The 14,119-nt window shown below is 46.8% G+C and overlaps 1 protein-coding gene across 1 annotated transcript in view; it reads left to right on the top strand.

The window, feature by feature from the left end:
* The window catches only part of ZFYVE1 (zinc finger FYVE-type containing 1), a 47,197-nt gene extending 40,250 nt beyond the window's left edge, over positions 1-6,947 (top strand). Inside the window, exons 9-12 of the mRNA XM_090271094.1 lie at positions 2,457-2,627; positions 3,343-3,523; positions 4,028-4,141; positions 5,688-6,947. Of these exons, the coding sequence (XP_090127220.1) occupies positions 2,457-2,627; positions 3,343-3,523; positions 4,028-4,141; positions 5,688-5,920 (699 nt within the window). The 3' untranslated portion in view covers positions 5,921-6,947. The remainder of the gene's footprint in view (positions 1-2,456; positions 2,628-3,342; positions 3,524-4,027; positions 4,142-5,687) is intronic.
* Positions 6,948-14,119: the final 7,172 nt, after the last annotated feature.

Raw genomic sequence — 14,119 nt, 5'->3', positions numbered from 1 at the left:
AAGCAGTTTTAAATAAAAATTAATCTATAGTTATACTGCCTTAACAAAGAAAACTTCACTTTTTCATAATCTTCTCACTCATTTTCCATTTGGATATGTTTATATAGATGTAATTATAATTTACATGCCATTTATCTGCCTTTTTCTCGTACCACAATTTTATTTCCACATTGCTTCCGCTTTTCATGGTTCTCATTTATAGTTACTGTGCAACATTCTATCTAGCGTTATAGTTTGATTCCCCATTCCCTTTTTAAACATTCACATTTTTATGAGGCTTTTAAATATCAAAGAAAATGCTATACTGACCATCTTTATGTAAGAAAGCCATTTATTTGATTTGGAAATTTTTTTGACATATATTCTGAAGTGGGATTACTATAAACCCTTACTATTTTTTTATTTGACTTTTGAATTCAAGATGTTGGAAAAGCAAATCTGTTTATGAGGCATTGATATGTTGCTTTCATTCTGCATTAAACCAGCATTCACACTTGGAATTACCCATAAATCACAACAGAGCCAAATCTTTTTTGTCATGGAAAAAAGATAAGCAATGTTCTCCAAGGGATTTGTTTTACTTGGTGATGTTTCCCTTGCAGGTGATTCCTAAAGCCACTGGTCAGCCTAAGAGGCCTATCTGCAGATCCAACTTTGAGATTTCCTTATTGTTTTGTTCCTCTTCTTTCCAGTCTCCAGCCCCACTGAAATTTTTTGCTGCAGTGTGGTCTCATTTCTGGAGCCAACCCCACTGACATGATTGTCTGGGCCATTCTGTTCCTTGAGTTTAATACATTCTCACACTAGTATAATTTTCCCACAATGTTTTATGCCTGTCTTGTTTTTTGATTGGCATTAGTTCTTTCCTGTAAAAGTTAACATTTCTATGGCAAGATAGTTTATAATCCAAGAAAACAGTAATACCACAGTTTACTTTCAGGCTGTACTCCTCATAGTTCTTGGAATTAGGGAAATACAGGCCTCTCCCCTTTTTTCATTCACTCATTCATTCATTATTTCAACACAAGTTGTTGAGTACCATGTGCTCAGAATTGAACTAGATATTTACAAAAATACAAAAATAAAAAAGATAGGTTATTCTCCAAGAGTTTATAGTCTAATGGGGAGTCAAGTCCATAAACAGATATTGCACTTAAAAATGGAAATAGGATTCCTGGGGATGTGCAAGTATTAAAGGAACTGAGAGGAAGGGCTTCTAACCCAGCTTGGGTTTGGGGGCTTCCTGCGGGAGGTGTCATCTTTACATGAGTATCTCCTGGATTGTATGAGGTCTGTCAGAAAAGGTCCAGCCATTGTTAATATAACAAGAACAGTTTGTGCCACATCAATGTAACCTGGCAGTCAGGGAGAGTGGACTGGACTGCGTATGTGTGAACAATGATGACTTCACTGTACTAGTCAGTGGGGGCAGTAGATGCTCTTGAGTGAGCATATGTACTGTGTGGCTGTTGCATTCAAAATGACTGAGGGAGTAGAGCAATGAATCTGCATCAGATTTTGTGTTAAGCTTGAACATTCCTCCACGGAAACTATTGGGATGATTCAGAAGGCTGCAGCTATGGCCAGCTGGTGATGGGCAGCTTCATCACAGCAATGTGCCCGCTTATGTATCACGTCTCATGCAGAATTTTTTGGGCAAAACATCAAATCACCCAGGTCACTCAGCTCCTCTACAGTCCAGATTTGGTGCCCTGAGACTTCTGGCTTTTTCTAAAACTAAAATCACCTTTGAAAGTAAAGAGATTTCAGGCCATTGATGAAAGTCAGGAAAATAAAATGGGGCAGCTGATGGCGACTGGGAGAACTGTATGAGGTCCCAAGGTGCCTACTTTGAAGGGGACTGAGGCATTATTGTCGTATGTACAATGTTTTTTGTGTCTTGTATCTTCTTCAATAAATACAGTATTCCCTCACTTACCATGGGCATTACGTTCCAGACCCCCTCGCGAAGTAGGAACCTTACATTTATTCTACACTCTTAAACCTATGTAACTTTTAACAACATACGTATACAGTACCACAAAATCCCACGATATAGCGAAAAATCCACAATAAATAATTAAATATAATATTTTTAAACATCCCATGATACAGTGAGGCCACAATATAGCGAGGCACCACTGTATCTCTATTTTTCATATTACATGGCTGGTTACCTTCTGGACAGACCTCGTATAGCTCTGTTATGGGCAAAGTAAGGGCTGGATTGAACAGTTCTGCACCAAATTTTATGGATGCCTTGAAGAGAATGAATGGTTGGTGTGGTATTGCCTAGAAGCAGGAGGGGTTTCTAGTCTGTCCCCATTTTTTTTTTGCCAGGGGTTTGTGGTTCTGAGTTGGCCGTGATGAATATGCAACTCACCCAAGACCCCTCTCCCTTTTTCCTCTGACTCCCTTCGCTCAGAGCATGACGGGAGTGTGCATTTTCGTTTCAGACCGATGGATTTCTGAAGGACAACAACAATGCTGCCCAGCGCCTCTTGGACGGGGTGAACTTCATGGCTCAGTCGGTGTCTGAGCTTAGCCTTGGGCCCACCAAGGCTGTAACGTCGTGGCTGACAGACCAGATAGCCCCAGCCTACTGGCGGCCCAACTCCCAGATCCTGGTATGGTGTGGCAGGATGCTTCTGTATCCCTGGCACCGCCCATTTTGCTTTGCTGCTTCACCCTGTCCTAAGCGTGTTCTGTGGGGGAGGCGTGGAATTTCTCTGCTGTCAGGTTAGCTCCCCGAGTATTGGAAAGGGGTATACATGAAGGCAGGCAATGTCCTCTTTGCCCACTGATTTCCCTTTGTGTTATTTTGCAAGTTTTTTCTTTGTGGTGGATTTTAGTTTTCCTACCTGCAAGGGCCTGTCATTATTGATCAGATGTATAAGGCCACAGATACAGAATCTGGAGGAAAGGGATCTTTAGAGATCATTTAGGGTCATCCTTGGCTTGATCTGTAAACCTCTGCATCACCCACAGCTTTGGCTCAAACACTTTATGATAGGAACTCGTTCCTCACCAGCTTCCCAGAGGTTCTTTGGAGAAGCCATTAAAAAAATCAAAGTCTCCTTTTTCTTCTGGCTAGAATTCGCTCTTCTGAGGGCCCTGTGACTCAGCTAAACGATTTGTGAGCTTTTCCAGGCACTCCTTGGAAGAAAATGACGCTCACAGCTGTGCTTCAGTGGGGGCATTCCATGTGGCTAGAGGTTTTAGGGTCCCTCCATTAGGACCATTTCAGGATGGTCCTGTGGGCCTCCCCCTGGGTTTTGGTAACTTTCTCATCTGAGCAGACACAAATTATACCTGCCTCTGTTTGTTTTGGGCTTGGGGCAGAGCTGCAGCAAGTGTGCCACATCCTTTAAAGACAACGACACCAAGCATCACTGCCGGGCCTGCGGGGAGGGCTTCTGTGATGGCTGCTCATCCAAGACCCGGCCGGTGCCCGAGCGGGGCTGGGGTCCTGTGCCCGTGCGCGTGTGTGACAACTGCTACGAAGCCAGGAATGTCCCGTTAGGTAACGTGGGGCCAGCGTGCTGCAGCGGTGCGGGGGGAACCTCTCTCCTTGGCACTGGGTGTTGGGAACTGGACTCCCATATGCCCAGCCGTGTTCCTGACAGCATCAGTCTTTGAGAGCAGTTCTCCCTTGGTCTTAGCTAGTCATCCTCTGAGTCCTGGGGGTGCTTGTCCTTGGTATGGGGATGGAGGGGGAGAGTTAATTCTATCCCGTGTTTGCCAGACATGGCTTAGACTGAGTCTTTTTCTTGGAGAAGGTTCTAGGCCATCCTCCTGGGACCTTTCTGGTTTACTTTAAAGGAAGGTTGAGGTAAAGGACTAATAGATGTCACCCAGTTTTAAAATCTGGGCTGACCTGACCCGTAGCACAGACCCTTGCACTCATTGTAGGACAGCACAGTGGTACCTGGGAGAAGAATCCAGGAGTGCTCTGCTATTGCCCTCTGAGTTTTCCACTTGGGAAATGACTAAGAGCTGATGGCTTTTCCTTTATTGTTGTCTACAGATATTCCTGAGGCACAGGTGGATGACGAAGGCGGGACACTGATTGCTCGGAAGGTGGGCGAGGCTGTGCAGAACACTTTGGGAGCTGTGGTGACAGCCATCGACATACCACTAGGTGGGCCTGGCAGTGCTTCTCTTGAGCGTAGTGTATGTGGAATGAAAGGTTTCAGAGTGTCTTGGGTTGTCATTTTGTCAAAGGCTTGCAGACCTAGGTTGAGTGGGACAGCAGAGAGTTGACTGAAAACTGATTGACATTTGCTTACTTCTGTGGGATGCCTTGGTGGTTTCGTGTTTATCTCTGGGGGGCCCTTCTCTGATACCACTGGTTGCTGCATAACAAACTACCTGAAGATGTTAAGGCTTAAAACAACCACCATTTACCATGTCTCACAACTTTTAAGTCTGGAAGGTAATTCTTCTGCTTCAAGTGGCATTGCCTGGAGTTACTACCTCATATTCTGATATGGCAGCTGGGCTGGCCTTGTGCGTCTGAGCCAGCCTACCTTATGTGCTGGGACTTGGCGGGATGCCTGGAGGGCTGGGCTCAGTGGACCTTCCCTCTTTCTCCGTATATTGTGCAGGTCTCTTCATGTGACTTCTTCAGTGTAGTTAGACTTCTTTACCTGGTGGCTCAGAGCTCTGAGAGCTAATATTCCAAGAGACAAGTAGACGCTGTTGGTCTCTTCTAAGGCCTGGGCCTGGGAACTGGCTCTTCTGTAGTCTTCTGTAGGCACAGAGCCTGCTTGGATTTGAGGGAGAGGGCAGGAGTGGCAGTGAATTTGTGGCTGTCTTTATCCGCCACAGCAGCCAAACTATTATTCATTAAGATTTAAGTTAGCTGCTCACTTTAGGTTGTGAGGGGTACTTGGAACCAAGATGGGGAGAGAAACCCACCAGCGTGTGGAGGAGGGCTTAGGCAGGGTTGTCAGGGCCTGGGATACATCAACCCTTTTTAGAGAAGAGACCAAGGACTCCTGAGCAGGTGGTAATGAAAATTGCTACAGATTTAATGACTTTGGCTCACAAAAGGAGCACACTGTGAGCTTTTGACTCCAGGGTACAGCAATAGGTGGATTTGCCCAGGCTTGAAGTTCAGGTGACATCTGCTCTCACGGGTAACTGGGCGAGGCAGGGTCTGCCCTTGGCACCGGGAGCCTGCCAACTGTGCTCACCAAGTGCTCACCTGCTGTCAGCTTCCAGGCCAGTGCATCAGACATGTTATGCCTCGTAATCCCCGTAGCAGCTCTGGAAGGTGGGTTGTTAAAGATGAGCAAGCCAAGGCCCTGAGAAGAACCTCTGTAACCCTGCAGCTGCTAATTGGCTCATGCTCGATGGAACTGGGATTTGCATGAAGATATGTCCTGACTCCACAGTCCCACTTCTTGTCGTTACTCCAGTGGTTGTTAATGCAGCTGTACCTTAGGATCACACAGTGACCTCAATAGACATGCAAATTTCAGTGCCTGGGCCCCAGCCCTGAAGATTTTGGCCTGCGTGCTTTGGGGGAGACCAGGGTTCTGCATGTTTCAAGGGTCTGCAGGTGGTTCTGTGCGCAGTTGGATTGCGAGCCGGTGGAGGGTCTGAGGACGCCTTCCTGCAAAGCGGGGCTCAGGCGCTGGGTTCTGCGTGTCCCACCCATCACGGCTCCCTCCCTGCCACAGGTCTGGTCAAGGATGCGGCCAGGCCGGCGTACTGGGTGCCCGACCACGAGATCCTGCACTGCCACAACTGCCGGAAGGAGTTCAGCGTCAAGCTCTCCAAGCACCACTGCCGGGCCTGCGGTCAGGGCTTCTGTGACGAGTGCTCCCATGACCGCCGGGCCGTCCCTTCCCGAGGCTGGGACCATCCTGTCCGAGTCTGCTTCAACTGCAATAAAAAGCCCGGTGACCTTTAACCCTACCTCCCTCTCCAAGTCCTTCACAACTCCTTAGGTTCTCAGGGTTAGAAACAGAAGTCTCATTGAGGTAGGCCCTCCTCCTGTCACCTGTTGTGGTGTGCATCCCCTCTGCTCACCCCGGGCCTTTCCCACGGCGTGGGGCAGGGTAGATGGCAAGCCGGGTGAGGCCTGAAGGCACAGACCCCTCAGGGCAGGGGACCGAGCATCTTATAAAATCTGTTGCATTTATTTCAGTTAAAAATAAAAAATATACACCCATTTAGACATAGGAAAAGCATATGGAGTATATCAGGCTGTTGCTGGTTGCAGACTTCCTACAGTCTGTCCCCAGCACAGGCGTAAGGTGACAGTGGCAGCAGTTCTTCCCCATGAAACCGAGCCAGGTACAAAGCCACTGTGTTGCTGGTCACCTATTCTTTCCCAAACCTTTGAAGCCTCTCCTTTCCTTGCCTTGTCCCTTCATGCCTCTTGGTTGCCTGAGGAAGTGAGCTTCCCAGGTGCTTGCTTGCTTGGAATAGCCTGAAAGGGATCTACCTGGGCCCTCCAAAGCTGCGGCCCAATCTTTGGCCTAAGCCTGCTTCAGAGACCGCTCAAACTTAGCGTGCAGGTCGCCGGAGTGGGTGGTGGGTGAGGGATAGGGTCCTCAGCCCTGAGAAGTCCAAGTGCAGGTGATGTGACACCCCCGTCCCTGGGGAGAGCCTGGAAGGAAATGGGCCTTCCCTAGCGGTGTTTCCTGCTTGTTGCTGCTTCTGTCTGCACCCACTCGGCTTTCACAAAGGCCCCACCCCACTCCTAAACAGAGCGCCTGCTTCCCTCCCCTCCAGCTCCCTCAGGCCCACCATCTGCTTCTGAGTGTTGCACTAGGATTTTTATTGCTTATTTTGAAGTGTCTTAATTCTTTGTTCCCCGACACAGGACCCCTCTAGCTATTGGAGGGGTGATCATGAGAAATCTTCCAGGGAAACAGAGCACAGAATGGACTGTTAGTTGTTTTTTTTTGTTTTTGTTTTTTTTTGTACATATATTACAACAGATCATTAAGAAAAAATTTCTCTCTGGTCCTTGCAAGAGAAGTCAAATGAACTTTCGTTTCTCATTAAGAGCTGGGACATCCACATCTGTTGTGACTGGAAAGAGACTGTTGTGCTGAAATCCTGTCATCATGATGGATTTTACCTTCAATGGCCAAAACGAAGAATTTAAAAGTGACATAGTTCTCAATTGAACTGGTGGTGGGTGGGCGGAGCTTCAGTGGGTATTGGCAGTCGCTCCCTGTGTGAATGTCTGTGACGTGAGCCCTGGGACGAGTTGCTCCTGAGACCTGCTCCCCTACTCCTGTGGCCGTGACTGAGGCCCTAATCTAGTACTGTGTATCATCAAATTCGCCGTTATAAAGGAATCTTCCTGCTGAACATGGGCTGTGCTGACTCTTTCCTTTAACTCCGTCAGTAAGTCTTGCTCCCTCTTTCCAGGTCATAGGAAGGGAGCTGGTGGCTTCCAAAGCAGAACCAAGTGAGGCATATTTTTAGAGTAGTGATCGTATTTTACCTATAAACATCTCAGTTTATTACTCTAACAAGAACTTAAGAAGCATAGCCAAATACCACAAAACCATTTTCATCGGGGTTTTACGCTCATGCCCACAGGCTGCTTTTCCCCAACTTTGGATGGCTAGCCTGCCCCAGCTCAGTTTGCTAACTTGGACCAGAGACTTTGTAGATAGTCCTTAAGAGTGTGTTCAAACTGACGGTCAGAGAACCCTTTCTAGTGGTTAGAGGGCTCCCCACATGCTCCCTGACCATTGCTGTTCTCCTGTACTGGCTGTTGGTCAGAGCTTTCTGCAGGGTGTGAGGCCAGGTAGTCGACGGTAGGGGGGTGGGGGTGGGAGGCCGCACCATGGCACAGGCTGAGCCAGTGTTGGGTGCTGTGTGGTGCAGCAGCAGCAGCTGATCAACAGCTGGTGCTCTCAGGGTTGCCCTGGTAGCTGTGGGACCACAGTCCCTGGGGAATCCTCGCGCATCGCAGAAGAGGCAAGGTGTTACTAGTGACCTCAAGACACTGGGAGTTTCCTGCCCTCCCTGTGTGTTCAGCTCCTGTGTCTGGCCTCTGCTGTTTCTTCAATCTTATGGCTGTTGAAACTCTGGTCTCTGTTCCTTCTTTCTCTTTCCTGCTCCTGGTCCCTTTAGCCTTCTCTTCTCCCTGCTTCTTGAGTAAGCGGGGCAGGGTGGGGAGGGTTTGCGGGAGGAGTGATGTGTGTGGTGGGGCTCGTGTTAGACCTGGCTGTGTGTCCTGTCGCTGTGCAGGGCACCCCTGAGCAGGCGAGTCTGCCTAGCCATGGGAATGACGCAGAACAAGATTGTGAGCTTGCTTCCTTATACTAGTCACACCAACAGGAAAGGAAGGGAACCCAGTGGTAGAGTAACAAAAGGCTCTCTCTTCTTGCTATACATACTCAGTCCTAGCCTGAACTAAATATCAGATGACAAACGGCTAAATACAGGATGAAAACAAAGGCTTAAAAAATACCCATTGAACTATCATGCATACACATTTCAGCTTGCTTTTCTGAAACTGAACATATAATCAATCAGCACCCAGGTGAAGAAACAACATAACTATACCCCAAGAACTCCTGGTCCCTTCTCCCACCAGGAGTGCCTACTATCCTGGTATCGAATAGCACAGATTAGTACCCTCCCCCCTTTTAGGGAGGTGCTTCATAAAGGTTTTTTTTTTTCCACTTTTAGAGAAACATCGATTTGTTTTTCCACTTATTTATGCAGTCATTGATTCTTGTGTGTGCCTGGACCAGGGATTGAACCCACAACCTTGGCGTATCGGGACGATGCTCTAAACAACTGAGCAGCCCAATTAGGGCATGTTTTAATAACTTTCTGGTTCAAAATACTTGCTTATAGGTGAGGAGATCATTGTTGAGTATATCTCTGAGACCTAAGGCCAAAGATACTAGCTCGTGGTTGAGAACTAAGTGGTCTCTTAAGTAATGGGGCCCAGTGGGATCCTTACACATCTCTTGGGGTTTGACTTACCTGGGAATTGGAAAGATAAGAGAATCAGTATTTAGGATTTCTGTTATATGCCAGGCACTGTGCTAGGAGTTTTATGTGGTCAATAATGAATTCTCCCCACCCCACTGGAAGGCTGGCAGTGGTGCTCATGTTTTATAGCTAAAGTCACTGGCTTCAGAAGCCTCAGGTACCTGGCAAACGAGAAAGCGGGGTTTGAGGAGTCAGGCCTAAAGACTCCAGAGTGATGCCTCTATACTGAGCCCCATACCAACTGCCTTTGGCTCTGAAATGTAGAGTTTCTCTTACATTTTCTCCTCCCTCCCCCTCCCCTTGGGTTGTGAATTCTGCATTTCCAGATAATATATGGTCAATATCTTTTGCTTAAGAAGAAAAATTTAAAAAATCAAAGTACCTGCTACTATTATATCAGGAAGGTCTTTGCTTTATATCTAATCATTTCCATTGTTCTCAGAAGTTCTTGTAGTAAATGACAGTAGTCCTTAATAAAAACAAGGAAACTGGTTTAGAGATGAAGCAAATTGCTCTAGCTTGTAATATTGGAGCTAAGCTTCTAATTGTTAAAAAATTAATGGTAAGTTTGCAACCATATTTGCATTTTAAATTTCATAACTCCCATTGGGAAGAAAATTGAACCTACAATGGTAGTCCATTAACTTTCTTAATCACTAATGGAGTTTATTTTAGTTACTGTTCAACAGTGGTCCCCAACCTTTTTGGTACTAGGGACTGGTTTTGTGGAAAAGATTTTCCATGGACAGGTGGGGGGTGGTTGGCTTTATAGCTGGCCACCAGATACAGCTTAATTGTCACTTGCCACTCACTGAGAGGGTATTGAGATGAGTCTGCAATAATTGGTTTATTATGGTCTCTGTGCAGCCGAACCTCTCTGCTAATGATAGCCTGTACTGCAGCCGCTCCCCAGCACTAGCATCACCGCCTCAGCTCTGCCTCAGATCATCAGGCATTGGATTCTCATAAAGGAGCGTGCAACCTAGATCCCTCACACGCGAAGTTCACAGTAGGGTTTGAGCTCCCATGAGAACCTAATGCCACCGCCGCTATGACAGGAGGCGGAGCTCAGGCGGTAATGCCAGCAATGAGAAGCGGCTGTAAACACAGATGAAGCTTCACTCGCTTGCTCACCGCTCACTGCCTGCTGTGCAGCCCAGTTCCTAACAGGCCATGGACAGACTACCGGTCCATGGCCCAGGGGTTGGGGACCCTTGCTGTACAAAATAGGAGCTCTACGTTGTTAAGTTAGAGCCAGTGCAGTTTTTCCTTTTTTGTACCCAGGAAACTCAGGTTTATGAGCCCATGTGGTATGGGGGTTTCTGGGGTGAGAGAATCTGTCATTAGGGATATGATCATATGACTGGAGCCAGCTCTGAAACCGCCATTTGTAGAAAGCGGTGTCTTTCTGCCTCTGGGGATTTTTAGTGGAGGCCACCAATATATGAAGCTAATACTGAGCGATTTTATCCACTACCAGGGTTTCAACTGCTCACATCTCCCTCCAAGGCTCTGGCTCCATCCTTAGACAACTGCCTTCGATGTCCATTAGATACTAACTCAAACAGCCTAAGTGGGTTTCCCAGTACACCGTGTAACCACAGATCTGGTTGTCCTGGGCCGGGCTATTGGCAGCACTGATATCTCTGCCTTTGTTCAGCTTATGGCCTCTGCGGAGAATGTCCTTTTTGCTCTCGCACAGCTGTTTTTATTCAAATAATGTTAAGAACGAAAGTGGACGGGTGGTAGGAGCAAGCAGGGAGGTGTGGGCAAATACAGGGCAACCAGTCCAAAAGTCATCTATAGGAGACGGAGGTGGATCATCTTAAGAGGAAAAAAAGGGAAAACTTGAAGCCAAGCAGATATTAAACTTCCAGGGTAAAAGTAAAAATCCCATCCCTTCAAACACAAGGGGACTAATAGATTCTTGGACTTGAAACCCTGCTGGCTCTGGCACTTATTAGCAGAAGGCCTTGGGCAAATCACTCCTCTTCTTTTTTTTCTTCAGTGTATTAGAATGACCATCACCCACTTTGTAGGGTTGTAAGAATTAAAGGGAACAATACTAGCAAATGTTGTTTATTCAACATACTGAGTGTCTAGTTGTGGCAAGCACTGGGGACACTAAGCTTCCTGGCGGTATCTGGAGCTGAGACTTGAGTTGGGCCGAGGAGTGGAGGAACAAGGTCTGAGCAGCGACCAGATGAGGAACTTGAAACGTTTGTCCTGGGGCACCAGGTGGGAGGTGGAGATGGGGCAACAGGATGAGGCCATGTGTGGTCAAATCTCCAAAGGCCACAGCACGTTTCATTCGGAGGCACAAGCTGTTGAAGGCAGGGATCTGGGGAAGATCATTGCTGGGGCTGTGGCTGTGCAGTGAAAGGCCTGGAGAGCCAGACTTACAGGAGTGGGCCCAGAGGATTTTAACAGCATACGCAAATGAGGAAATGGAAGAAGAAACTGAGTTTAGCCTGCAGTTAGTTTTGGAAATGGCTATTTGAAAGATTGAGACCAGGACAAATGTAGGGCTGGCAAGTAAGTAGGGCTAACTTGGCTTCAAAGGACACTTCCAGGGATACCCAGGATTCTGAGTACCCTCCAGAGCGTGCTGGGCCAGCTGAATTCTAGGGAGGCTACACAGTGAGATGATGTGCGAGGCAGTGTCTATCTGTGGGCATTTTTTCTCTCTCTGTTTAGATGGCTACAAGCATGCAAACACCAGGCCACGTGACAAAGGGTTTCTCATAGCTCAGTGCTGCCACCACCATGGCCTGCTCATTTTCTTTTCACTGTCACCTGGGGAACAGGGCACAATGCCCTAGTAGACCAGCAAGTGAAAAATGCTTCAAGACTGTGTAACATACTAATCTTTGGGGCACTATGTTGGCAAGCAAACAGACCAATATACTTAGTCAGCTTCTCAGCTAAGTTGAACCACTTTTTATACAACCTAGACCAAATGTTAGGAGCATGACTGCTAACTAGAGATCAAGAACAAATAGCTAAATTGAAATTAAAAGTTTTGAGACTTGGCTGGTGTGGCTCGGTGGATTGAGAGGTGGCCTGAAAACTGAAGAGTTGCCGGTTCAATCCCAGTCAGGGTACATGGCTGGGTTGCGGGCCGGGTCCCCAGTTGGGGGTGTGTGAGAGACAAGTGATTGATGTTTCTCTCACACGTTGATGTTCTTCTCCCTCCCTTCCCCTCTAAATAAATCTTTTTTAAAAAGGAGTTTTGAAAGCTAACCCCTCCCCCACTTTAAAGCACAAGGAAAATCTAAAATGATTCTTTGACATCTGTACTTACCTAAAAAGAACCTTGGGCCATGGTACAGTTGGTAAGAAGAATTAAGAAGTTATGTGGGGACAGGGCTACATTTGTCAGGACTTACCTGGTAGCCTCTTGAGTAGTCAGGATGTCTACACTGTTTGGGGGGAGAGCAAAGTTGGACTGAGTAGCCAACCATGGGCTTTCAGCTCCGTTGAAATACCAGAGAACTGTGGAGAAAGCTCAGCGATTTTAAAATTGCACATCCTGTAATGAATGAACTTATATATTTTAATAACTTCGATCTTGAGGGGACAAGAGTATGGGTGGATGTTAGGGTCATGGTTCATCATTTATTATGCTTGCTTGTGCTCTTGGGCAGAGGCATGTCATCAAAGTTAATCCAAGAGACTCTGCAGTGAGTGGCCACCTGGACCTTTCAATCATATAGATATTTCCTGGGACTGATGTACAGGTCAATATGATAGGGTCCCCGAGATACAGGGACAAATCTAAATGATTCAACACATCATTAGCAGGCTTCTTACCCAATGGTGCCAGAAAAACTCATTTACCCAGTGATTAAGTGTCATGAAATGTTAACATTGCACATTTACACTTGCACCAAGCCACTTCCTGATGTCTCCATAGCACTGGTTGTAATACCCAGGTGTTGTCAGTGACTGGAGCAGCATGAAAAATAGAGAACGTGATCGCAAGTCTTCCGGTTCCAACTCCCAGTCCTGCACTTACAAAGGTCTGTGATCGGAGGCAAGTCACTCGGTCTGTGCCCAGGATTCTCTACCTGTAAAATGATGCTAATAATTTTTATGTTACCACTACTGTCCAACCTCCTTTGTGGGTTGCTGTTAAGGATCAAATCAGATAAGATAGGGGAAAGTTCTTTATAAAATATGTAACATGTAGCTCATTTATCAGATGATTAATCCTTCTCATTAAAAAATTTTATTCGGTTCTTTGTCCATTCAATTGTATTAGTTTGAGTTCTGGTAAGAAACAGATGTGACACACTCAAGGGGGGAACTGAAGAGAATTTAAATGGTGAAGCATTCTGGGCTAGCAACCGGGAGGTGTGGGTGTGAAGGGACACATGGAGAGAAGTTATTGGAACCCAGAGAGAGCTGTAGTTCCAACAGAAACTGTGGCCTTAGGTGGAGGAACACAGCCACGCCCCCACAGCCCAGCAGGAGGCAAGCCGGGGACCCACAATCCCACCTCACTCTCCTACCCTGTGCCCTCCTACTGGTACGTCCACTGGCTAAACCCACCAGGGCTAGAGAGCCTCTGAGGTGGCCCAGAGGTCAGCTTGGGGGTATACAGGTGCACCTGAAGGGGCAAGCGGAAGCTCCCCTGCAGGGCAGTCAAGGCTGGTTCCAGCGTCTACTCTTTATTCCTCACCCAAGATTTAAGTTGACATTACTGCATCTGGCTTGTTCCTACAGCAGCCAAGCACCAGGATCTCCTGAATCATTAAAATCAGCACACCATACCCTGGTTCTTTTAGTTTATTGTTTGGTAGAAAGACAAGGTCTTTTAACATTTGGTATAAACACCTCACAAACTGCTTCTTTTAGACTGTAAGAAGTCAAAGCCGATTTTCTTTGAGATGGGGCCCTTGAATCTGACATCCCAGTCACTGTGATGGAAATAGGAGATGCTGTACCCAACATTCTGGAAGTTGCCTCATCAAAAGGCATGCTAAGATCTTGTTAAAACCTCTAGCATCTGAAAAGATCCATCTTTCTGTCCAATTCTTAAGAATGATAATGAAAGGAGCCTCCCAAAGATCTGCTCCCGATGTGAGAAGGCTCGTTTGATGATTCCAAGCTCTAGCCTTAAATCCTTCTCTCC

Source organism: Furipterus horrens, unplaced genomic scaffold (assembly GCF_987537825.1).
Source record: "Furipterus horrens unplaced genomic scaffold, mFurHor1.1.pri manual_scaffold_3, whole genome shotgun sequence".
Classification (NCBI taxonomy): domain Eukaryota; kingdom Metazoa; phylum Chordata; class Mammalia; order Chiroptera; family Furipteridae; genus Furipterus; species Furipterus horrens.
This window is presented reverse-complemented; position numbering and strand designations above follow the sequence as displayed.